This window comes from Lynx canadensis, chromosome D3 (assembly GCF_007474595.2).
Source record: "Lynx canadensis isolate LIC74 chromosome D3, mLynCan4.pri.v2, whole genome shotgun sequence".
NCBI lineage: Eukaryota > Metazoa > Chordata > Mammalia > Carnivora > Felidae > Lynx > Lynx canadensis.
In genome coordinates this window covers 71,207,914-71,232,945 of record NC_044314.2, presented here as the reverse complement: position 1 = coordinate 71,232,945, position 25,032 = coordinate 71,207,914, and the positions used below count along the sequence as shown (strand labels likewise).

The 25,032-nt window shown below is 38.9% G+C and overlaps 1 protein-coding gene across 11 annotated transcripts in view; it reads right to left on the bottom strand.

Annotated features, from left to right (window-relative positions):
- Positions 1-25,032, bottom strand: part of MTMR3 (myotubularin related protein 3) — a 148,409-nt gene that overhangs the window by 33,402 nt on the left and 89,975 nt on the right. For 6 of the 11 annotated variants that reach the window (XM_030336206.1, XM_030336204.1, XM_030336212.1 and 3 more), the window contains 5 exons: positions 16,591-16,680; positions 16,068-16,184; positions 13,076-13,108; positions 7,629-7,711; positions 5,063-5,229 (listed from right to left, as the gene is read on the bottom strand). In XM_030336206.1, coding sequence (XP_030192066.1) covers positions 5,063-5,229; positions 7,629-7,711; positions 13,076-13,108; positions 16,068-16,184; positions 16,591-16,680 — 490 coding nt within the window. The remainder of the gene's footprint in view (positions 1-5,062; positions 5,230-7,628; positions 7,712-13,075; positions 13,109-16,067; positions 16,185-16,590; positions 16,681-25,032) is intronic. The other 5 variants (XM_030336210.1, XM_030336213.1, XM_030336211.1 and 2 more) reach the window with 2 other exon arrangements.

The window sequence follows — 25,032 nt, the reverse complement described above, 5'->3', positions numbered from 1 at the left end:
CCAGAAAAATGAATGCCAAGCACATCTCTTTGCTGATTTCTCTTAAGAATTTCTGGGGTGCCTGGGTGGCGCAGTCGGTTAAGCGTCCGACTTCAGCCAGGTCACGATCTCGCGGTCCGCGAGTTCGAGCCCCGCGTCGGGCTCTGGGCTGATGGCTCAGAGCCTGGAGCCTGTTTCCGATTCTGTGTCTCCCTCTCTCTCTGCCCCTCCCCCGTTCATGCTCTGTCTCTCTCTGTCCCAAAAATAAAAATAAAAGTTGAAAAAAAAAAAAAAAAAAGAATTTCTAAGAATTCTCATGTTTCCACAATACTAGATATACTATAATCCATTTTAAATATTACGGTTGTAAGTTTCTTGTTCTTTTTTGAGGAGAGACGGCACACATGGGGGAGAGGGGCAGAGAGAGAGAAAGAGAATCTTTTTTTTCTTTTTTAATGTGTATTCATCTTGAGGGAGCAAGTGCACACGAGTAGGGGGAAGGGCAAAGAGAGAGGGAGAGAGAGAATTCCAAGCAGGGTCCTCACTGTCAGTGCAGAGCCCAGTGTGAGGCTTAATCCCATGACCCATGAGATCATGAGCTGAGCTGAAACCAAGAGTCGGATGCTTAACGGACCAAGCCACCCAGCTGCCCCTGGTTATAAGTTTTTTGTTTTGCTTTATATTTCCATTTCAACCCTCCTGTCTGCCCTCCCCCAATCTCAAATGAAATGTATCCTTTTTTAATAGTTATTTCTTGTACAACAAATGCAAACAGTCCAGCTATTCTTATTTTAGTGGGAATGAAAACCTCTTTAAAGCAATGAGCCCCTCTAACATAACCAGTGTCAAGAGGCAGTCTAAAAAATTTTCCCCCCAAAAAATCTAGCTCCCTGGTGATCCTGAGTATTCGAGCCCACAATTATAGACAGCTTAAAGGCCTGTGATAGAAGAGCCAGACCTCTACCCAGGATGTAAGGGAAAAAGAACAGCACCAGAGTCAGGGAAGGTGAGAACCAGCCCTTCCAGATTTTCAAATATAGGAGGAATCATTCTTTTCTATGAACAAAGGTCCCAGTACAGTCATCTAAATGTACGCTTACTGGACTGCATTCAAATACGTAAGACAGACTCTGCTGGCAGGGGCTTTTGCTTTATAGGAAACAGGCAGCTGCACAACAGTGTAAGACCCAGAGTCCTATGCTGTTTATGGTTAAACAAAATGCTTAATGGGCATTTCACAGAAGAGAGGTCAGAAAGGTGGGCCTGATGCTACTAAACTAACAAATGAATTGCCCAATCATCTGTCAGGACTCCTGCCTAATGCTCAAGTACAGAACTATCACCAAGAAGGCTGCTACAATGAAGAAAAGAAAACTGAGCATGTGGGAGAGAAGCTTTAAGCTTTTAATCCATTCCTTTTTTAGATCTGCAATGGGTCTAAGAGCAGAGTCAACAGTTTTGCAAAGGCTTTTGCAAGTTTCACAGGTAAACTTCCAATAACAATGTTGAGACTTCTTCCAAAGCTGACTAAGACTCAGAGCTTTGGCTACAATGTGGTTTGCTTACCTATAACAGCTTCAACAGTCAGAAACTAAGATTTATATGAATACAAGGTAATGATGCAATTTTCCCATTTCCCTCCTCCCTGACACATTCTACTCTTAACAGGCTAGGCAGAGAAGAATCCATCAAAGGCCTTATTAACTACTAAAAGACTAAATAAACTAATAACTTCAACCCTTCAGAGTCCATGCTTATGATCTCATGTGTTGGAGCAGATTATACAAAGGCATTACTTTGAAATATCTCAAGTGCTGTCTCACCCTAAAGATGACTTAGAAGAATGTGGTTGTCTGGTATGCTCATATTTGGTGAGTAATGTTGTAGCCACCATCAACACTCAACAATATTGGGTGGAGACAGAAGAACCAGGTTGACTGACTTTAAAAATGCCACCACAGTGTTTTGCATAAGAGCAAGTTTTCCCTCTGTACTCCATAGTGAAAATATATAAAAAGGAAAAAGCCATACATATGCACATACTCAAACCAAGTACAGTAAGATTCCTTGTGACAGCAAGTTAACTTAGTGTGGATTTGTATATACTACGAAGAAACAAAATACAACCATCACTCAGAGTAAGTTCCAACCAATCAGTTACAATGGCATCACCTTGTAGATTCAGTTTCCAAAATGTTTTAACAAGTATGGCACATAGGAAGCACTCAAATATTTACTGAACTCTCCAGCAATAATAGATCTGATCTGCAGGATACCCTGATCAACTTGGACAGGAAGAACAGGAATGTCTCAGTTTGAAGAACAAAGGAAATTAAAGTACAGAGAAGATAAATGGCTTCCCCAATATTTTTTTAATTAAATGGTAAAATATATGTATTTGAATTCAGGTTTCCTAGTTCTTAAATCAGTACTTTACCCCCCAAATACCTCCATCTATCAAAAACTCATTAAAAGACAGAGGACACTACAGACATCTATATGTTCTGGTGGCCAAAGAATACCAGATCAGAAAGGGAAGGGTCTGGGGACCCAAGTCATCCCAGCTCAAGACAAAGCAATTCATAATTAAAAGAGTGAAGCTCTGGGATGCCTGAGTGGCTCAGTCAGTTAAGCGTCCAACTCTTGATTTCAGCTCAGGTCATGATCTTGTGGTTCATAATATCGAGCCCCGTGTCCAGCCCTGTGTTAACAGCACAGCGACTGCTTGGGATTCTCTTTCTCCCTCTTTCTCTCTCTGCCCCTCCCTGCCACTTCGCTGTCTCTCAAAATAAATAAACATTAAAAAAAAAAAAAAAAAAGTGAAATTCTGATGTAGCACATCTTAGCAATACCCTAAGAGATGGCCCAAATCCAAAAGAAACTAATTTTATCAAGGGAATGAAGAATCATCTAAAGAGATGAGGAATTTTCAGTCTGTAGTTGTGAGAAAACAAATTAGGAGAATAAAACAAGCCCTGTTGACTAACCAACCTAAAACTAGGGAAATGCCCTTTAGAATTAGGAGTCTTAAACAACTGAAGTTCTTATATAACATAATGTGCAGCAAGATATACTCACTAACTTCATTATCCTAGGAAATGGTAGAGACTAAAAAAATAGATTTTTTTTTAGAGACAGAGAGGGAGGGAGGGAACACAAGCAGGAAAGAGGGAAAGAGAATCTTTTTTTTTTTTTTTTTTTGGAAAGAGAATCTTAAGCAGGCTCCACGCCCAGTGCAGAGCCCAATGGAGCTCAATCTCCCAACCATGAGATCAGGACTTGAGCCAAAATCAAGAGTTAGACGCTTAACCAACTGAGCCACCCAGGTGCCCTGAGAGTAAAAATTTGATAAGATACAGTGGTTAAAAATTCAGCAAATATACATGTAAGATCTGTGCATTTCCTTGTAGGTAAATTTTATCTTTAAGAAAAAAAACCTTGACAAAAGCCATAAAGAACAACAACAACAAAAATACAATGGCTTCTCAATAAAGAAGGAAAAAGAAAAAGATGCAACGGATAAAGGAGTGAAGTGAGAGACAGTCTAAGGACATTCCAATATCCAAGGATGGTGTGGACTCTTATGGCTGACTATGAGCTCCACTGGCCTGACCAGGCTCATGAGCAGCTTGGATTCCTGATGCTTTCCTTCAGGCTCCATGAAGGGCAGGTACCAGTTTTTCATCTCCACATCCACAGAACTTTCCCCCAGTCAACTCTCAATAGCTGAGAACTGGGTTTAGGTACTAGCTCTGTCACTGACTGATGATGGGACTTAGCAACAGGCTTTACCTCTGAGTCTCATTTCTTTGGCTCCCAAAACAGAAACACCAGGCTATCCTGCCTGTTTGATGAGGTCATAAGGGTAAAACAAAAGTATACATCAAAGCATCTTTAAAAATAAGATGATGCTTATGCTGTATTTTAATTATGAACCAAAATTTTCAACCAGTGAGTGAGCCAGGAAACAAAGTAATGCAAGCAAAGCTAGATTAGCCTCAAATGACTCAGGGCAAAACTGTTAAGATCAAAAATTCAGGATTAAAAACTGAGGTTTAAAGAAAAAAGTCCCAAGAGGAAAGTTTATTGGAAGGAGGCTCACAACTTTTCACTGTTTAGAAATCCAAGACTTTGCTTCCAGGCTTGACACACTAAAGATTGAGTGTTGGACCAGCAAAGTTCATTTATGGCAACATGAAGTTTACAGACAACTACATGCAAAGGAATAACATGAACTTGATCCAAGCCATTTCTGAGTGAGAAAGAGTAGGACAAAGATCTGTGAAATTAGAAGGCCTAGGCTCCAGCACAGGCTCAGCTTCTGTATTTGTCCTGAAGGAAGTCACCCGGCCTCTCTGGACCTCTGTTTCATCTATGAGATGAAAGGGGTAACAATAGGAAAATGTATGACTTGAAAACAAGAAGATACGGTTGCCTGGGTGGCTCAATTGGTTAAGCATCCAACTCTTGATTTTGGCTCATCATGATCTCATACTTTGTGAAATCGAGCCCCATGTCGGGCTCTGTGCTGAGAGCACAGAGCTTGCTTGGGATTCTTTCTGCCTCTCTCTCTCTCTCTGCCCACCTCCCATCAAAATAAATAAACAAACCTTTTTAAAAAAAGAAAATAAGAAGATAGTGAAAGGCCATTTTGTATGCCATTACTCTGAGCCCTAATGTCACACACTTCTGGACCTTTGTTCATGCTACTTGTTCCAACACTTTTCCTCTTTCTCTACTCAATGAACCCTTCAACCTTCAATGAACCCTTATTCTACCTCAAAAGCCACCATGAACGTGAAGTCTTCACATTTGGGAATGTGCATATGATTCATGGCTCCCTTCCATTAGGCTTCTTACAACACCCATTAAACCTTAGCCCCAGCAGATTGTGATGTGTTCTTCCTTTCCCCTAAAAGGCAGGAAACATGTTCTATTTATCTTAGAAGAATGATGCACAAATGCTTAGGTGCTCCATAAATATACACTGATTCAATACATGAATGCTTAGGAGTCCCATTTCATGTTAAGGGTACCTCAAACAATAATAGAACCACCATTTTTACATTTTAGAAAGGTCTACCTGGTCTGCACAGGTCTCCATGTTGTTCTTTTTCACTGGCGTAGACCTCCATGCACCAAGCATGGTATGCAAATGAGAAGAGATCTTCTATTTTAGCAGGTGGTCGGATTGCATTGTTTAGTCTCTTAAGCCACTCTTGACACTGCTCAAAGGTTGAGAACTGACACCTTTGTAAAGCCAAACAAATATGGATGTAATTAGAAGACAGCTGACAATATCAATAAGGGAAGCCAACATTTCAAGAGTACCTAACTCCCAGTGCAGTGACAGCTACGGTCAAGAAAAGCATCAGAGGTCATGTTTCACATGTTTATCATTTGTAATAACTACAGGTCCAACAAATTTTAGCCAATGGTACAAAATGTAAAAAAGGAAAAAAAAATGGACATGTGGAAAACTTATTTTTTAGACTAATTAAATGCTTAAGATTGATTAATGGTAATTATTAAAGTAAAATGGCAGTTTTCTCTTCCATGAGTAAGGTTTCCTTCTTCTGTATCTTCCACCAAAGCTTTATGGTTGTCAAGAAATAGGTTTAGAGAATGTTCATTTTGTTGTTATAACCTATTAGGCCAAGCTCAAAAATAAATCACAGCGCAACTTTTGGCCAGTCAGATAAGTTCAAATCTGTCTACTCAGCCATTAGAATAAATCAGTAATTGTACATCCAAAATAAGATACATTACACTGAAACTTTCAGCTGTAACCATGTAACCAAACAATTCTACTGTCAATTGCAATTTTCAGTACATACAGATTAAAATAATTAGGGCAAAAAATACTTCACCTTTTTAAATGCCAACAGTGTTCAAAATTGAGTAACTAATAAACAAGTTGTAGTCAGTACCTATGAAAAGCAAGCCAAATCTCAATGGCTACAAAGGAACTTATTTACCTTAAAACCAAGGAGTCCCCCGTAAACCTCTCCCCCATCCCAATCAATGTGGCTCATCAGAATGTCAACACACAACGTTTACTGGCACTCCAAAGTTAATCAAAGAGATAAACTAAAAACTTGCGGAATTTAGAACTTCTAGAGCTACTAAATTTAAAAGCACATTTCAGGCATCATTTACAACCATTATAGTAAAGACAACATCAGATAAAAACCATAATGGATGCTAAATCTATGAAGAAATTTGATGAGAAGCAGGATATTTTCATTGTCTTCAAGTTTCTCCCACAGACTGTTTATCAGTTGCAAAGGAGAAAATGTAGGAATTATACAGAAAGCAGGGGACATCTTGACAAGACAGATCAAAATTGACATCAGCAATAGAGACAGATGGACACCGTTTGCCAACAGATTCAATAGAGTACCCTGAAAAAGACACAACCTCACACATACAGTATTGCAGCTGAAAATACACCACCTCAATTTAATCATAAGGAAACACTGGACAGACACAAAATGAGAAAAATTCTATTAAAATAAAAGATTATATTCTTTACAGTGTGAATATCATCAAAGACAAAGAGATGGAGAAAAATGCTTCAGATTAAATAAGGCTACAAAATCATGGCAATTAATGTAATACCTGACCTTGCATGGACCCTATTCTGAATGAGGAATGCTAGAAAGGGCATTATTAGGTCAAGTGACAAAACTGGAACATGGATAGCAGACTGGATAAAAGTATTATGAGTGTAAAGTTGTGAAGTTGATAATGACAACATGGTTATGTAAGAAAATATCCCTATTCTTAGGAAAGCACATAAAAGTATTTCAGGATGAAAAGCCAGGATCATGTTAATTTACTTTCAAATTGTCTAGAAAAAGAAACACACACACACACACACACACACACACAACACACAGCCCCTGTAAATAATAAAGCAAATGGGGTAAAATGTTTAAATCAGTGTTTTTGTAATATTTTATTGTTGCACTTTTTTTTGTAAATTTGAAATAATTTCCAAATAAAAAATTTAAAAGACACTTTTCAAATAGCAAAGTAGCCTAAAGATAAAATATTTCAGGCACTAACTACTCAGAAAATATTCCTAACAAGGCTGACCCTCAAAAGCTATTCTTCTGTTACCAAACCAGAGATCTATTCTTTTAAAAATACATATTTTAGGGGCGCCTGGGTGGCGCAGTCGGTTAAGCGTCCGACTTCAGCCAGGTCACGATCTCGCGGTCCGGGAGTTCGAGCCCCGCGTCAGGCTCTGGGCTGATGGCTCAGAGCCTGGAGCCTGTTTCCGATTCTGTGTCTCCCTCTCTCTCTGCCCCTCCCCCGTTCATGCTCTGTCTCTCTCTGTCCCAAAAATAAATAAACGTTGAAAAAAAAATAAAAATAAAAATACATATTTTGGGGGCACCTGGGTGGCTTAGTTGGTTAAGCGTCCGGCTTCAGCTCAGGTCATGATCTCACGGTTTGTGAGTTCGAGCCCCGCGTCGGGCTCTGTGCCGACAGCTCAGAGCCTGGAGCCTACTTCAGATTCTGTGTCTCCCTCTCTCTCTGCCCCTCCCCTGCTCACACTCTTTGTCTCTCAATAATAATAAAAATTTTTTAAAAAATACATATTTTTCCACACTAAATAGCAGCATAAATATATCACATACCTGATAACTTTGCAGTCTTTGCAAGTCAAATGAAGCTGAAATATATCTCGGCATTCAACACTTTCTATAAGCTGTAATGGAACCTGCAATTTAAAAATATGAATTCCCCTTAGTCAAGAAGGCATTGACCCTGTAGTTCCCTCAGTGGGTCGAACAAGAAAGATTCAAAAGCTCTACAGGGGAAGACAGCAAGCAGAACTGCAAATTTATCTGTCCCATTAGTATTCAAGTGATTTACTATGGAGTGAACTAGGGTTTCCCTTTTCTTCTAAATTAACAGCCTCAAGTCATGTCTGAGCATGAAGACAATGAATAAAGAGAAGGCACCATCTCTGGAAGAACAGGGAAATATGTCATCTCTCAAGCATCAAACTCACAATCTCTCCAAGTACTACTTTATACACTATAACTAGCTGTGATTTGCAATGGCAAAGAAGCTGACGGGAACCAGGATGGTAATCTTATTTACAGAAAAGAAGTGCAGATCAAGGTGACAATGGGACTATACTTACTGGCCCCAAATGACAAGTGGGCTTGTGACTTTGTGTCAGCAAAGGAGCATCCTGAAAAAGACTGGAGATCTCAACTGCCTGCAAGCTGCACAGAAAAGATGTAGCTGCTTGTCAGGCTCTCTGATAAGCAGAAGAGACCCACAGGTATCAAAGTGCAGGGAGCAGGCCACACAGTGGTCAAAGGTCCTAAAACCAGTGAGGTCTAATTTGCTTCAAAAGACCAGAGGAGCTGAGTGGGGTTTGAAGTATGAACAAGATGGAATGGTTCTCTCCCCTGACAATATGGTGAACAGACTCTACTGAACACAGAAGTACAATAGTGGAGAGGGATGGGAGAAGAGAGGCAGATAGAGAAAGCATTTGAACAAGGTGACAGATCCTCAAGTTGATGTAAGATTCCTCCCTCTTGCTCAATTCACCTTGACTCTACCCCTGGTTTCAAAAAACAATTTCCAAAACTTCTATATATGAATGCTGTTTTTTTTTTTAATGTTTATCCATTTATTTTGAGAGAGAGAGAGAGAGAGAGAGACAGACTGACTCAAGTGGGGGAGGGGGGAGAGCATCTCAAGTAGGCTCCATGCCATCAGAACAGAGCCTGACGTGGGGCTCAATCACATGAACCAGGAGATCATGACCCAAGCTGAAATCAAGAGTCAGATGCTTGGGGAGCCTGGGTGGCTCAGTCGGTTAAGCATCTGACTTCAGTTCAGGTCATGATCTCACAGTTCATGAGTTCGACCCCCCAGGCTCTCTGCTGTCAGCATAGAGTCAGCTTCAGACCCTTGGTCTCCCTCTCTCTTCCCCTCCCTCCCTTGCCCACACACCCTCTTTCTCACTCTTAAAAATAAACATTTAAAAATTTTTTTAAGAGAGAGAGAGAGAGAGAGTGAGTGAGTGACTGTTGGACACTTAACCAACTGAGCCAACCAGGTGCCCCTCCAAAACTTCTAAAGAGAGCCTGGTAAAATAATTGTGGATACACTCATTCCTTGAAGAAGGTGTAGACCACTGTCTCTTACACTGTATCATGCCCAGCCAAAATGTAGCTCTGGGAATTGCAAGTAGCATTCCAACAATTCATGTGTAGCATGAAAAGAGGAGGGCACTCTCCTCCAATACAGAAACAAGAAAGTGATGCCTGCACAGGGTAGCCCTCATATTAGCTAAGCCAGTTTCAGAAACAGGCTTCCTGCAAACCCTGCCCCACCATGCAGTTGCCAGAATCAGCAACCTCTCAGGACGATGATGTCAGGATCAAAAAGAAGCCCAGTGCTGGATGTCTGAGACCAGAAACAGAAACTGGGGCAGGGATTAAAAAAGAGAAGAAAGCAAAATAATATTATACAGATAATGACTGGAAGTTTCTACCTCAGAACTAGAGCCGTCTTCCTTAGTTCTAAGTCTATAATCTACAAAATGTCCTTATACTTGTGATAGGACTGAGGGTAAGGGAAGAAATCTTGCCTGTGTTCTGATAAAAAAAAGAAGCTCTGGCCCTCTGTTTTTAAGTCCTTAACCACAAGGTGCTACAGAAACAGCAGGTGATGCGGCTAAAAATTTTTTTAAGACGTGTACATCTCAGAAGGAAAAAACAACAATATATACCAATCAGTAGGGATAAACTATCAAGAATTGTGAAGAATAGTAGATTAAAAAGATAGAGAATGGAAGACAATGCTGATTTGTTTCCAGGCCAGTCCTTTGGCCTGTAAGAGACTCATATTGCTTTGTTGTTGTTGTTTTTAAATGTACCCTCATTTCCCTTCTTCCTCCCTTCCCAAAAGTGGCTGCCAGAATGGCAATTAAGAATTCTAATTTCAATTTTCTAAAATTTTACCAACTAAAATTTTGCTTGCTTCCTAATTTCCTCGGACAAGTTTCCAAACTTCCTGTTTTCTGAACATCAGATGGTCACAGCTTAGCAAGTCCCAGGCAGAGGGAATACAAAGAGCCTAGAGTGGAGTAAAAGTGAGCTTTAAAAATCCACTGATTTGGAGAGACAGATCTCTGAGCAGTCACCTGAATCCCAGGTCCCTCTCAATCACCTCTCCTTATAACCATAAAATCTGAAAACCAACTAATGCTATTAGCAGCTGCTAGAGGGACTGGACCAGCCTAAGCTACTGTGCTACAAAGAAGAGGTAAGCTTGACATCCCCTACTATTGTCTGAGACCCCAAGGGCCTAGGTCCAGACTTCCAGAATAATGAAATCTCAGAGCATGTGAAATATTCACTACCTAAAATGCATTCGATATGCAAATTTTTACACATTTTTCACATTGCAAATTTAACAAAGAAGGGTATAAATACCAGATGCTAGTATGCAGATCTACCTGGCAAATCAACAGAAACAACCATGTGTACTCAAGTCATAGATATGGAAAACAGCAGATTTTAATGCTCATGCAGATTGTCACATGCAGGGAAGTTTAATATGCAGCAATAAGAGAGACATAAGAGAGAAATACCTGATTTTATATCAAATGAACATCTCCCTTTTTTCTTCTCATTTCTACCCCAATCCCCATCAAGACTGCTTCCTCTTCTAAAAAGGTGGAAGAGGCCTTCTTTTCCTCTTCATACACCCAAACAAAACATATAAGGTCTCTACTTTTTTTAAAGGCCTACTCCATTGCTTTAGGTTTCTGAATTCTCCTTATACATCAAAAACGATCTCTTACCATTTCTGTAACCAGAAACACCCAATGTTCAACCCCATCAGCAAACAATTACAGATTCTCATCAGTGCCACTGAATTCTATGTCACTGAATCTGTGTCATTCAATTCTAGGCCATTTTACAGCCCAGGGAGGTTAAGCCTCTATACTAGAAGCTAGAGGCAAAGTCAGGACCAGAAAACCATGTCTGTCCTCTAGCGCAGGCTCCTTCCATTATAATGGTGCACCTTTCTTTCTTCCACTGAGATTGTCCCTCCTTTCTGTAGGAGTTCTACTTTAATATTTCTTTCAGAATTAAGTGGTCTTTCCATCAAAGACCTTTAAGAAGAAAACAGAATTTAAACCAAGATGATTTGGGGACAGTTCTATCCATGGAAGAGTAGGAAGAATCTAATTCAAATTCTCCCTAACCTACTGATTTCAGTGTTTTGTGGCAACTCATTTTCTTTTTGCTTCCTTCTCCTCTACCTTCTACGTGACAGGTAATTCTGTCTTTCTTTACAGTGCGTTTCCACTTATAAACTCCACCAAACTCATGCTCAAAACAAGACACCAAACACACTCAGTGCTGTTAATTCCTCAAAAGGCCAACAGTTACATCACAGACACCAAAATTCGTAAGAGCATCAATCCAAAAAAGCAGGAGAGCAGCAGTTAAAAATTTAATAAACATGCACAGTATTAAAGACCCACAGTACTGTCTCATTCCAGAGGGAATTTTATGTCATCATAACCTAGTATGTTTACTTCATTCTGGGTGTGTGTGTGTGCGCGCATGTGTGCGTGAATGCATGCACGTGTACATTATTTTTAAGCACCAGAATTTAAAACTGGGATAATTTCTACCTTTTACAAACAATGTACTGGGACACCTGGGTGGCTCAGCAGGTTTAGAGTCCAACTTCAGCACAGGTCATGATTTCACAGTTCGTGAGTTTCAGCCCCACACAGGGCTTTGCACTGACAGCGTGGAACGTGCTTTGGATTCTCTGTCTCCCTCTCTCTCTGTCCCTCCCCAGCTCACACTCTCTCTCTCAAAAATAAACATTTTTAAAAAATAATAAAAGCATACTCTTTTTATAGAGTGAATGATAAGTACTAATCCTGTACATACATTTGAAGTAAAAATGGCAGGAACAGAGGTACCTGGGTGGCTCTGTTGGTTAACTCTTGATTTCATGATCTCACGGTTTGTGGGTTCGAGCCCCACGTCCGGCTCTGCACTGACAGTGCAGACCCTGTTTGGGATTCATTCTCTCTCTCTCTCTCTCTCTCTCCCTCCCTCCCTCCCTCTGCCCCACCCCTGCTCGCATTCTCAGTCTTTCTCTCAAAATAAAGATTTAAAAAAAAAAAAAAGGCAATAACAGAGTGAAAATAATAAGTCAAAATCTAAAATCTGTAATAAACTGTGGAATATCTGGGCCCTAAATCTTCTATAAAAACCAGTCAGAAAAAGACTGTCACATGTTAAAGACCCAAACTCTTTACTGCTCACCTTTTATATTTACAATCTACTCTTCAGTACTGATTTAGAGATCTCTGCTGGCACACGAATGCTGCAACCAAGGTGCATTAACTGTTAAGAATAACTTCCTTTTGGGGCGCCTGGGTGGCGCAGTCGGTTAAGCGTCCGACTTCAGCCAGGTCACAATCTTGCGGTCCGTGAGTTGGAGCCCCGCGTCGGGCTCTGAGCTGATGGCTCGGAGCCTGGAGCCTGTTTCCGATTCTGTGTCTCCCTCTCTCTCTGCCCCTCCCCCGTTCATGCTCTGTCTCTCTCTGTCCCAAAAATAAATAAACGTTGAAAAAAAAAATTAAAAAAAAAAAAAAAAAAGAATAACTTCCTTTTGATGCTTGGGGAATAAAGATTTTTGCTGTACTAAAAAACGCTAAGGAAAGTGTTTGCAGCTGTTACAATTTCACATTTTTCCTAAGAAGCGTTAACAGACCAGGTGGAAACAGAAGTTTTAATGTCCTTTTTGAAAATTTTACAAATTATTCCTCATTGAAATTCAGTTTACATTTTTTGAAGGTCACAATCCCATCTGTTTATGTATAAACTGTGGGGCTTTATCCTCACTCTACAAATCGTTCTCATCACAGTGTGCCACTAGAACTTTGTCTAGTAAAAGTAGCGAAGGGACTCATGCAGAGAGGACAAATTTTGCTGCTTTGCAAGGTGAACATCGGACAGTCAAAACCAACTTGTTCCAAAGCACAGGTGCAAAAACCACCTAGGATTCCCATGCTACTTACTGGGATTTCAGAAGCAGCAGATTGAGAGGCAGTCTATTGAATTACACAACAAAAACTGTTTTAAACTTTCATGAATTCCACTTCAAAACTTACTTGTTTATAAATTAGCTGAGCAAAGAAATACACCTGTACATATGTAGAAATACAGTTTGGGAAAAGCACAGAACAGGAGCAATTCATATCTTAAAGGCAGCAATGAACTCTACTACAGAGGTTGTTTACCCAAGGACTTGGAAACCTGATACCCAGTGAATATGTATACAGTAATGATGTTATGGCATCCAAATCTACAAAAAGGTTTTATTCAAAGTGCTGTGAAATTAAAAGAGAATATATGATATCAGGTAGCTACTTAAAACTTGATGGTAAGTCCCTTTCTGAAGTGCTACATGTGTTATTTTAAAGGAATACAAAATGATGCAAACCAGGGCATGCCACAATATATACTGGCATATTGGGCTTTGACAGTTGAAGTTTGATTTAGATATAATAACCTCTTAAAGGGGGGGGGGGTCTCTTGACCTCATTTATTTTATTGAAATACTTATCTGCTGAGAGAGGAAAGGAGAGAGGGAAAGGAGAAGGGGCAACATCACCAACTCTCTGGACTCCACCCAGGACCTAGTGCAGGAAGAGCCACTGTTTTCTGGAGTAACCACAGGTTTTAGGAAGCTTACTATTATGACGTGATTAATTTATTTGTATGGAGAAATCCTGGTCTCTCTCAATCTGAATGTTTAAAATCACTGCAATGCCAAAATACTTTTGCACCATTATTTCTCTGTGCAAAGCCATTGTCGGGATTTTTAATTGACATGCAGGCTCTATGCCTTAAAGGGTTATTATGCTGAGAAAACACTTTTAGGTGATGAAATGGGGCAAAAGTAAGAACAGTAAGTTTTCTTAAGCATTGTACCTCAATCACAATGGGGGACCAATGATTCCAGTAAAGAGCCTACTCATACAGCCACTGTTAGAGATGATGATGACACAGTCCTGTTCACACAGAAATTGTTTTTAAATGAGCTTTAAACCCAAAAGGGGTTTCAAAATGGTCTAATATCCATTTCAAACCCATACTAACTTCACATCACTTAATATTTACTGAATACCATGGCACCAGGAAACATGCTAGATTCTTAATAACCAAAAAATTACAACACATTTCATAAATGTTGTAAAGGTGTGTTAGAGATACCAAAGAAGCCAGAGGTGAAGGTAATAAACCATCAGGGAGGAAACTGAGAAAGGCTTCACAGAAATTACCACCTAAACTGGGTTTTGACAGATGAAGAGAAGCTCCCAAGCAGGAGAGAAGTGAGAGAACTCAGAGGTGTAAAGTGTGGTTGAATATTTCAAGGAGGGTGGTTTTACTAATAATGCAAAGGGAAGAAGAGGGAAAAGAAAGAAACCAAAGTTAGGCACCAAGGATCACACCACTTAGCCTGATACCATACTAAGTAATTTCATCTTAGAAAAAGTAAAACGCTGAAGGGCTTTCGGCTAGTAAATGACATGGTCAAATCTATACTTTCTATCCAACAGACCCTATTCCCAAATAGATCTACAAGTAGCTTCTGAAATACGTGGCTATAAACCAAGTTGAGAGATAGAAAACTATATGGCCAAAAAACAAAAAAACAAAAAAACAAAAAAACAAACCCGAAACCATATCCTCCCCACATGCAATTTAATTATAATTTCATTAATTCCAAACATATAAACAGAATTTAAACACAAAATTAAACTGGGCAGTTCTACTAATTATTACTGTCCTTACTTCCACAGTAGCTGGTGGGTAATTTCTGGTTGTTTGGATTTTATAGGAGTTTCCAACCAGTTCCCCTCATCATGGCCACCCAGTACCAAATGGACACTTCTGAATACAGTGCTACTGGGTATGAATGCACAGCATGCCTCTCTCCTTGATGAACCCAATGTGCATTCTGAGTTGATGGGACAGAAAACTAACATTAATAGCTATGATCGTAGTCCAAATCTAGATGCCAAGAGGAATTCAGGCCATAATGTCTTCGGGATATAAATGCTTAACTACAAAGAGTAATAAATACTACATAAATAATAAAAGCCAATTACAAACAAAATGGCAGCCATTCTACAAAGGAAAGAGTGTGTCAAAGAAGTCAGGGAACTGTTGGACCACTGAGTAAAATAAGTGACAGATTTCAAAGAATCCCAAAATGAACACCAAAACACACAATCTGGAAAGTAAAGCCCTGAGCTCTTATAAAGTGTCGTAATACATTTCTCTGCGGTAGAACCAAACTGCAAAAAGAAAGCCACAATACTACCAAATGAAAGAGGAAGAAGGCATTCATTTGGTGGAAGTACATGAACTTTCGTATCTTTGTGGTGAAAGGCACATTCATTGAAAACTACTAATGATGGCAGTGCATTGAAGAACCAGATCAGAGAGTACCCTCATAATTGAAAAGGGTAAATGCACTCTTGAGATCTGAGAGCCTTCATTTTCTTCAGTAATATAGTCCATTATGCAAACAAACACTGTATTTAACATCTATGCTCTTCCACTAAGCAGCCATTAGAGTTAACTTCATCCTATAATGAGAGTCCGCACTGAGCTCAAAATACATCTCATTATTTGACATTAAGGTCCTGGAAATTATCTCAACTCAGGTAATTGGTAACTACTAAAGACTGAAGAATAAAAACCTATTCAGCCTTTGAACCCTTATAAAGTTAATGATACACCGTTACCTAGTACAGATTGCTCAGTATTACTAAACAACGGACAATTCAGCTGACAACTACATGTAACATTTTAAATCAAGCCTAAGAGTTGCTTGTTAACCTAGTGTCCCTAAGTGCTAAATTCAGTAAGAGAAAAGCAGAGTAAACAATGTTTTCATACTCAACCCTGTGGAACATTCCTCTTTTTGAGAACATTAACAAGTTTTTATTCTTCCTTTCTCCATCTACTTTAGTGGGAAAATAATTAGTAATCACTTACATTAACAAGAGACTCCTTGAACTTGATGTGAAGTCTATAATTAGAAAGGGCAATGATGGCATCCTCAGCACGGCCCACATACTCTGTGCTTTCTCCATGAAGTTCAAGAAAAGGAACCTTCAAAATGGAAGAAGAAACCTTTCAGAGTTCTGAAACAGTTAAAGCAAAGTCTTCAAGCACGGGTTGAGTGAATGGATGATAAAACCCATCACTCAAACTTAAAATATGGTAAATAAATAAAGGACCTAAAGAGGATGAGTTATGTCCACATAATTCAAATATACTTGGTTATTCAAGTTCAACATTACTGAAGGAAATGACAAGAGATGATCATGTCAAACAATGCATTCTCAGGAAATACATCTTTCTAAAAGGAGAGAGGTTTTCCAGCTTGCATTTCTACCTTGTGTATGGTTTAAGGAAAAACAAAATTATACAGTGCAGTACTTCAATTCATTAGCTCGGCTACATTGTTACTATGATGCTAGATACTTATTTTATAATCAAAGTGGCCTATAATTACCTGAAGATTCTCATCCTCCCGGATCAGCTGCTTCCTGGGAAAGATCTGATTGGCCTGGATGCACTCAAGGCTGTGCCGAGTCTCTTCATCCTGGAAAAACCCAAAACCTTTAAATAATTTCAGAGCTCCCAGTAATCATATTTGATTTTTCTGCCATGTCTAGTAGCATAATCACAATCAAAGTCCAGTGACCAAGGCGAACAGGAAGAAAGCTCAAAGAAAAAGCATTCATCCCCAAAGTGTTCCAACCAATATATTAGGCATCTCTAGTCAGAGAATATACTATAGATGGGGAAAAAAAAAAGTCTAAGAGGTTAAGAACATTTTTACTAAGCACTATTAAGTTGTTAGTACATTACATGTAAGAAACCAAGATAGTTTTTTCTCTTTAGGTTATAACGTTAAATTCTTATTTTTGAAAGCTACATCCTGAATTGCTTAAGAATGAAATAATGTAATGTCTAGAATTTGGTTCAAAATAATTGGGAGAGGGAGAGGAAGGAAGTGGCCTATAATTAGGAAGGAAGTGAGTGAGAATTAACTGAAACGGGATTGTCCATGAGGGTTAACTGATGAAACTTAGGTAAAGCAGGGGTTCACACTAAACCAACATGTCTCCTTTGTTAGATGTGAAATTTCCATAATGGAAATGTTTCTTTAAAAATTTAAGTTTAGGGGCGCCTGGGTGGCGCAGTCGGTTAAGCGTCCGACTTCAGCCAGGTCACGATCTCGCGGTCCGTGAGTTTGAGCCCCGCGTCGGGCTCTGGGCTGATGGCTCAGAGCCTGGAGCCTGTTTCCGATTCTGTGTCTCCCTCTCTCTCTGCCCCTCCCCCGTTCATGCTCTGTCTCTCTCTGTCCCAAAAAATAAATAAATGTTGAAAAAAAAAAAAAAATTTAAAAAAAAAAATAAAAAAAAAAAATAAAAATTTAAGTTTAGGAACTGAATTCTTCAAACTGAAAACGTGTGTGAACCACTATCCCTAGCTTAATCTGCCTTATATTACAAAAAAGATTTATTTCTATTAATACAATTTCCAAAAACACCAATAATTTCTAATCTCAGTGGCACTTGAACTAATCACAATTTGTATTAAAAATAGTCTTATATTTTGAATTTTTATAGTTTAGGAAAAAGAGAAACAATCCATTAGAAAGTCTGACTACAAATTATTTTTTAGGTGTTTATTTTTAATTTTTTAAATTTACATCCAAGTTAGTTAGCTTATACTGCAACAATGATTTCAGGAGTAGATTCCTTAATGCCCCTTACCCATTTAGCCCATCCCCCCTCCCACAACCCCTCCAGGAACCCTCTATTTGTTCTCCATATTTAAGAGTCTCTTATGTTTTGTACCCCTCCCTTTCCTTGTGTTCATCTGTTTTCTACCTTAAATTTCTCATGAGTGAAGTCATGTGATATTTGTCTTTGACAAATTTTGCTTAGCATAATACCTTCTAGTTCCATCCACATAGGTGCAAATGGCAAGATTTCATTCTTTTTGATTGCCAAGTAATACTCCATTGTACATACATACCACATCTTCTTTATCCATTCATCCATCGATGGACATTTAGGCTCTTTCCATACTTTGGCTATTGCTGATAGTGCTGCTATAAACATTGGGGTGCATGTGTCCCTTTGAAACAGCATACCTGTATCCCTTGGATAAATACCTAGTAGTGCAACTGCTGGTTCATAGGGTAGTTCTATTTTTAACTTTTTGAGGAACCTCTATACTGTTTTCCAGAGTGGCTGCACCAATATGCATTCCCACCAGCAGGGCAAAAGAGATCTCCACATCCTTGCCAACATCTGTTGTTGCCTGAGTTGTTCATGTTAGCCATTCTGACAGGTGTGAGGTAGTATCTCAACGTGGTTTTGATTTGTATTTCCCTGATGATGAGTGATGTTGAGCATTTCTTCATGTGTCAGTTGGCCATCTGGATGTCTTCCTTGGAGAAGTGTCTATTCATGTCTTTTGCCCATTTCTTCACTGGGTTATTTGTTTTTTGGGTGTTGAGTTTGATAAGTTCTCTATAGATTTTGGATACCAACCCTTTATCTGATATGTCGTTTGCAAATATCTTCTCCCATTCCGTCGGTTGCCTTTTAGTTTTGCTGATTGTTTCCTTCACTGTGCAGAAGCTTTTTATTTTGATGAGGTCCCAGTAGTTCATTTTTGCTTTGGTTTCCCTTGCCTCCAGAGACGTGTTGAGTAAGAAGTTGCTGCAGCCAAGATCAAAGAGGTTTTTGCCTGCTTTCTCCTCAAGGATTTTGATGGCTTCCTGTCATACATTGAGGTCTTTCATCCATTTTGAGTTTATTTTTGTGTATGGTGTAAGAAAGTGGTCCAGGGTCATTCTTCTGCATGTCACTGTCCAGTTTTCCCAGCACCACTTGCTAAGAGACTGTCTTTATTCCATTGGATATTCTTTCCTGCTTTGTCAAAGATTAGTTGGCCATACGTTTGTGGGTCCATTTCTGGGTTCTCTCTTCCGTTCCATTGATCTGAATGTCTGTTCTTGTGCCGGTACCATACTGTCTTAATGATTACGGCTTTGTAATACAGCTTGAAGTCCAGTATTGTGATGCCTCCGGCTTTGGTTTTCTTTTTCCAGATTGCTTTGGCTATTTGGAGTCTTTTCTGGTTCCATACAAATTTTAGGTTTGTTCTAGCTCTGTGAAGAATGCTGGTGTTGCTTTGATAGGTATTGCATTGAGTATGTAGATTGCTTTGGGTAGTATTGACATTTTAACAATACTTGTTCTTCCTATCCAGGAGCATGGAATCTTTTCCCATTTTTTTTGTGTGTCTTCTTCAACTTCTTTCATAAGCTTTCTACAGGTTTTAGTGTATAGATTTTTCACCTCTTTGGTTAGATTTATTCCTAGATATTTTATGGTTTTTGATGCAATTGTAAATGGGATCGATTCCTTGATTTCTCTTTCTGTTGCTTCATTACTGACGTATAGGAATGCAACTGATTTCTGTGCATTGATTTTATATCCTGCGACTTTGCTGAATTCATAGATCAGTTCTAGCAGTTTTTTGGTGGAATCTTTTGGGTTTTCCATATAGAGTATCATGTCATCTGCGAAGAGTGCAAGTTTGACCTCCTCCTGGCCAATCTAGTTGCCTTTTATTTCTTTGTGTTGTCTGATTGCTGAGGCTAAGACTTCCAATACTATGTTGAGTGACAGTGGCGAGTGGACATCCCTGTCTTGTTCCTGACTGTAGGGGGAAAGCTCTCAGTTTTTCCCCAACTACAAGTTATTATAAAATCTACATATACAGCACATTTTACAAGAGCAAAAGCCATATCATGTTCTTCTGACAGCACTAAGTATTATAACCATCAGTTAGGAGACAGTTCTGCATGTGCTTCTTAACCCAATTCCAACAATTCTTTATTCTCAAAGAGGAAAAAAAAATCCTACCTATAAATAACACTGAAGGTTTTACCTAATTAGCAATCTTAATCATATAACAATAACACTACTAGTGAGGCTCTCAAAGTTAGGTCTGTAGATTCTGAGACCCTATCAGGGGCTCTATGAGGTCAAAACCACCTTCACAATAATATTAAAACATTACCTGCCTTTATCCACTGTATTAACATTTTTACTAACAATACAAAAAGAATTAGTAGATAAAACTAATGGCATCTTAGTATAATCAAAGTAGTGACATCAATTTCACTTAGAATATCCTTGATAAAGCGGGGGGGGGGGGGGGGAATGGTAACATTTTATTAAATCTTGACCCTTCAAATAAGTCTTTTTTATACAGGAAATAACATCAAATACTTCTGCCACATACTGATGTATTATGGCTGTCCTGATGTAAAGCATCTGTGCAACTGTTTCAGTTAAAAGCTGAACCAGTTTTTTCATTAAATATTACCATTTTATAAATAAATAAAACATCAAAAAATAAGTGCAAGACAGACCAATTTTTTTTAATGTTTATCTATCTTAGAGAGAGAGAGAGAGAATGAGTGGGGGAGGCACAGAGAAAGAGGAACACAGAGGATCCAAAGCAGGCTCCGTACTGACAGCAAAGAGCCCAATGCAGGGCTAATAGAACTCATGAATCATGACATCATGACCTGAGTCAAAGTCAGATGCTCAACTGACTGAGCCACCCAGGTGCCCCAGACCAATGGTTTTAAGTGTAACAGAATACAAAAAGTTCACTGATATGGTTTCAGATTCCACATAGCAACCAATTATAAGCTTTTTTTTTTTTTTTAAGATTTATTCCTTTTTGAAAGAGAGAACAGGGAGGGGCAGAGAGAAAGAGCGAGAGAAAATCCCAAGCAGGCTCCATGCTGTCAGCACAGAGCCTGACGAGGGGCTCAATCTCACAAACCATGAGATCATGACCCGAGCTGAAATCAAGAGTCAGTCACTTAACTGACTGAGCCACCCAGGTACCCCTTATCTTTAAAGAAGTATTATATGTCAAGTTTTGGTATAATATAACAGAAGAATACACACAATATTTTCCAGACAGAAAAACTATTAAAATATTCTTCTAACTACATATTTGTGTGAGGCTGGATTTACTTCATATATATTTCAACACATTTTTTTCCAACAACATATTTTAACAAATTAAATGCAGAAGTAGATATGAAGATGTAACCATACACTAAGCCAAACATTAAAGAGAGTTGTAAAAATTGTAAAAATAATGCCACTCTTTACGCTATTTCTAGAGGACAAAAAAAGTTATTTTTCATCAAAAATGTTTATGTTAACATTAAGCTGGGTCTTTCTTTTTTTAACTTTTAAGCATATTTATTTAAAGAGAGAGAGAGACAGAGAGAGAGTGTGTGTGTGTGTACATGTACATGAGCAGGGGGAGAGGCAGAGACCGGGGGTGGGATCCAAAGCAGGCTCCAAGTTCTCAGCACAGAGCCCCAAGCAGAACTGTGAGATCATGACCTGAGCTGAAGTCCGATGCTTAACCAACTGAGCCACCTAGGCACCCCTCTATTCAGTTTCTTATAGCAAAGAAAGGCTTAATGAAGATGGTATATTTTAGTAAGGTTTAGTAAGGTTTAGCTACCATGTAGCTTAGAGTCTCTATAAAAATATAATTACTTAGGGTATACAAAGGTTTGTAACATGACTCCACCCCTATATATACACCAAAAAACTTGTTAGACAAAGAGTTCTGTGTCAGTCTGTTCCATTTTATTCCTCTTCAGTCATTTCCTCCGAGGTCAATGACTAGGTGAAGGAATAATAAGTCATACTTGAAAGGAACTTATTTTTCTGTAAGTCTTACCTTTTTTTTTCTTTTAGCCAATTCTAGTTCCATTCTTAAAAGGTAGCTCTTGACTAAAAGAACACTGAGTATTATTTACACTTAGAACTAAGAGAAAAGTTATGAGGAATCCTGAATTTAGGAAGATTTCTCTCATAAACCAACAGGCGATATGTAGGAAATGCTATGAGGGAGCAATGCTTTTAAAAATTATTACATAAAAGTACACTTTAAACATGCCTCCTCAGTACCACATTAACTTTTTTAACTCACACAAATATATAGGCCTAAATTTTTATTCTCTTCAAGATCATTTTACAAGGGTACTCATTTCTTCCAGTGATTACCAGACCCTGTTTTTTACTGACCTTTAAATAGCACAGAATTAAAGTAGCAAGCTAAAAACCAAACCAAACTGAGAAGCCATTACAAATCCATTCTTGCTGGCACATTCACTTGGGTGCTGATCCATGCCAATGTATATAACCAAAGTAGCTACTGAAAACTGAAAATGGAATGAATGATTTTAAACATAAGAGGACAGAGAATTAAGTCAGCAAGATAAGAGTATGAAGTAATAATTTTTCATAGTCAAATAAAATAATTGCTCTTTTTAAAAAGACTGTCTCAATTCACATTACCTGTAAGGCTTTAGAGCCGATTTTCCCCTTGTACCTAAACATGCATTTAATCACCAAAGACTTAATTAACATTAGGACAAACTACTCACTGACATTCTTCTAGAAGAACGGTATTAAAAAATTATTTGGCGGGGCGCCTGGGTGGCGCAGTCGGTTAAGCATCCGACTTCAGCCAGGTCACGATCTCGCGGTCCGTGAGTTCGAGCCCCGCGTCGGGCTCTGGGCTGATGGCTCGGAGCCTGGAGCCTGTTTCCGATTCTGTGTCTCCCTCTCTCTCTGCCCCTCCCCCGTTCATGCTCTGTCTCTCTCTGTCCCAAAAATAAATAAACGTTGAAAAAAAAAAAATTAAAAAAAAAATTATTTGGCTAACTGTAAGCTGAATTAACTGCCTAATTTATTATAGATTTTAAGAGTAATGGGTAAAAAAAGGAAGTCAAATTTGAGATGACTGATAGAGTAAGGAGACAAAAAGGAAGAAGAAAGAAACACACTGACAAGTCTTGACCTCATAAGAGGCTTGCAAACAAATTTCTCCTAGGCTGTAAGTAGTAATTTCTTACTATTAGGGGGCATGTATTCCACATGGTCAATTTCCTAGTATTACTGAGGAACACCAGGAATTGTGGAATCTGGCACTTCTTAGTTTCTACCAGTTCCATAAGGTCAGTGGGACCACCTACAAAATCTTGAAAAGTGATTAATCACCAAAATTCCAGGCTAGTTTTTGCTACAGGTTTACGCAGGTAAGAGAGGTAAATCGACACCTGAAAGGGAAGTCAACATTACAGATAAACACTTAACACAGAGAGCAGACACTGATGACAAGTCAAAATGCCTATTAAATTCATATACAGCATTCCAGGATAACAAGAAAAACTATCTGCTGCTAAGAGTGAAATATATGTAGGAATACCTGACAAAAGGTAAAAATGAAAGGAATTATCTCATTGTCAATTCCAGTCACTATTCCTCTCCCCAGTTTATTTATTTAGAAGAGACAGAGCACAAGTTGGGGAAGGGCAGAGAGGGAGACAGAGAATCCCAAGCACGCTTCACACTCAGAACAGAGCCCAATACAGGGCTCAATCTCACCAACTGCAAGATCATGACCTGAGCCAAAACCAAGAGTCAGGTATTTAACTGACTGAGCCACACAGGCACCCCTCCAGTCACTGTTCTCTTTTTTTTTTTTCCTTTAATGTTTATTTTTGAGAGAGAGAGTAAGAAAATCCCAAGCAGGCTCTGCACTGTAAGCACAGAACCAGACATGGGGCTCAAACTCATGAACCGTGAGATCATACCTTGAGCCAAAACCAAGAGTCAGAAGCTTAACTGACTGACCCACCCAGGTGCCCCTCTAGTCACTATTCTTAAAACTGATGATAGGGGCGCCTAGGTAGCTCAGTCAGTTGAGCGTCCAATTCTTGGTTTCGGCTCAGGTCATGATCTTGTAGTTCATGGGTTCAAGCCCTGCAGCTGGCTCACGGCTGTGAGCACAGAGCCTGCTTCGGATCCTCTGCCCTCCCTCCACCTCCCTCCCTCCCTCCCTCTTTCTCTGTAAAAAAATGAACATAAAAAAAAAAAAAGACTGGTATTGAAGGTCATCAAAAATACAATTTCTCTTGGAGTGCCTGGGTGGCTCAGTCCATTAAGCAACCGACTTCAGCTCAGGACATGATTTCATGGTTCATGAGTTCGAGTCCCACATAGGGCTCTGTGCTGACAGCTCAGAGCCTGGAGCCTGCTTCAGATTCTGTGTCTCCCTCTCTCTCTGCCCCCCTCAGGCTCGCGCTCTCTCTCAAATAAATAAAATAAAAAAATAAATAAAATAAATAAAATAAAATAAATAAAATAAAATAAAATAAAATAAAATAAAATAAAATAAAATAAAATAAAATAAAATAAAATAAATAAATAAAATAAAATAAAATAAATAAATAAAATAAAAAAAATAAAAAAATAAAAAATAAAAAAATAAAATAAAATAAAATAATAAACATTAAAAAAATACAATTCTCCTGATACAATGCTTGGGATTTGTTTCAAAATAATCCAAAGAGTTGACAGTGAGGGAGTCAGAAGAAACAAGTATGGCCACGAATTAATGATTACTACAGTGGACTGATGCGTCTATAGGAGGGTTCACTGTACTATCCTCTTGAGATTTTCCATAATAAAACATGAAAACATATTTTTCTAATGTTTAACCTCCCAAGAAAGACTTCAATTTCCTTTAAGAATCTTTACTCGGATAAGAGAGCAGATGCTAACTTAAATCAGCACAGAGGTATACATTTAAAAAAGGGAAGGAGTGCCCGGGTGGTTCAGTCAGTTAAGCATCTGATTCTTGACTTCGGCTCAAATCAGGATCTCACTGTTCATGAGACTGAGCCGCGCACTGGGCTCTGCCCTGGCAGTGCAGAGCCTGCTTGGGATTCTCACTCTCCATCTCTCTCTCTGCCCCTCCCCTCCTCATGTTCTCTCTCTCTCTCCCCCAAAATAAACATTAAAAAATAATAATAGTA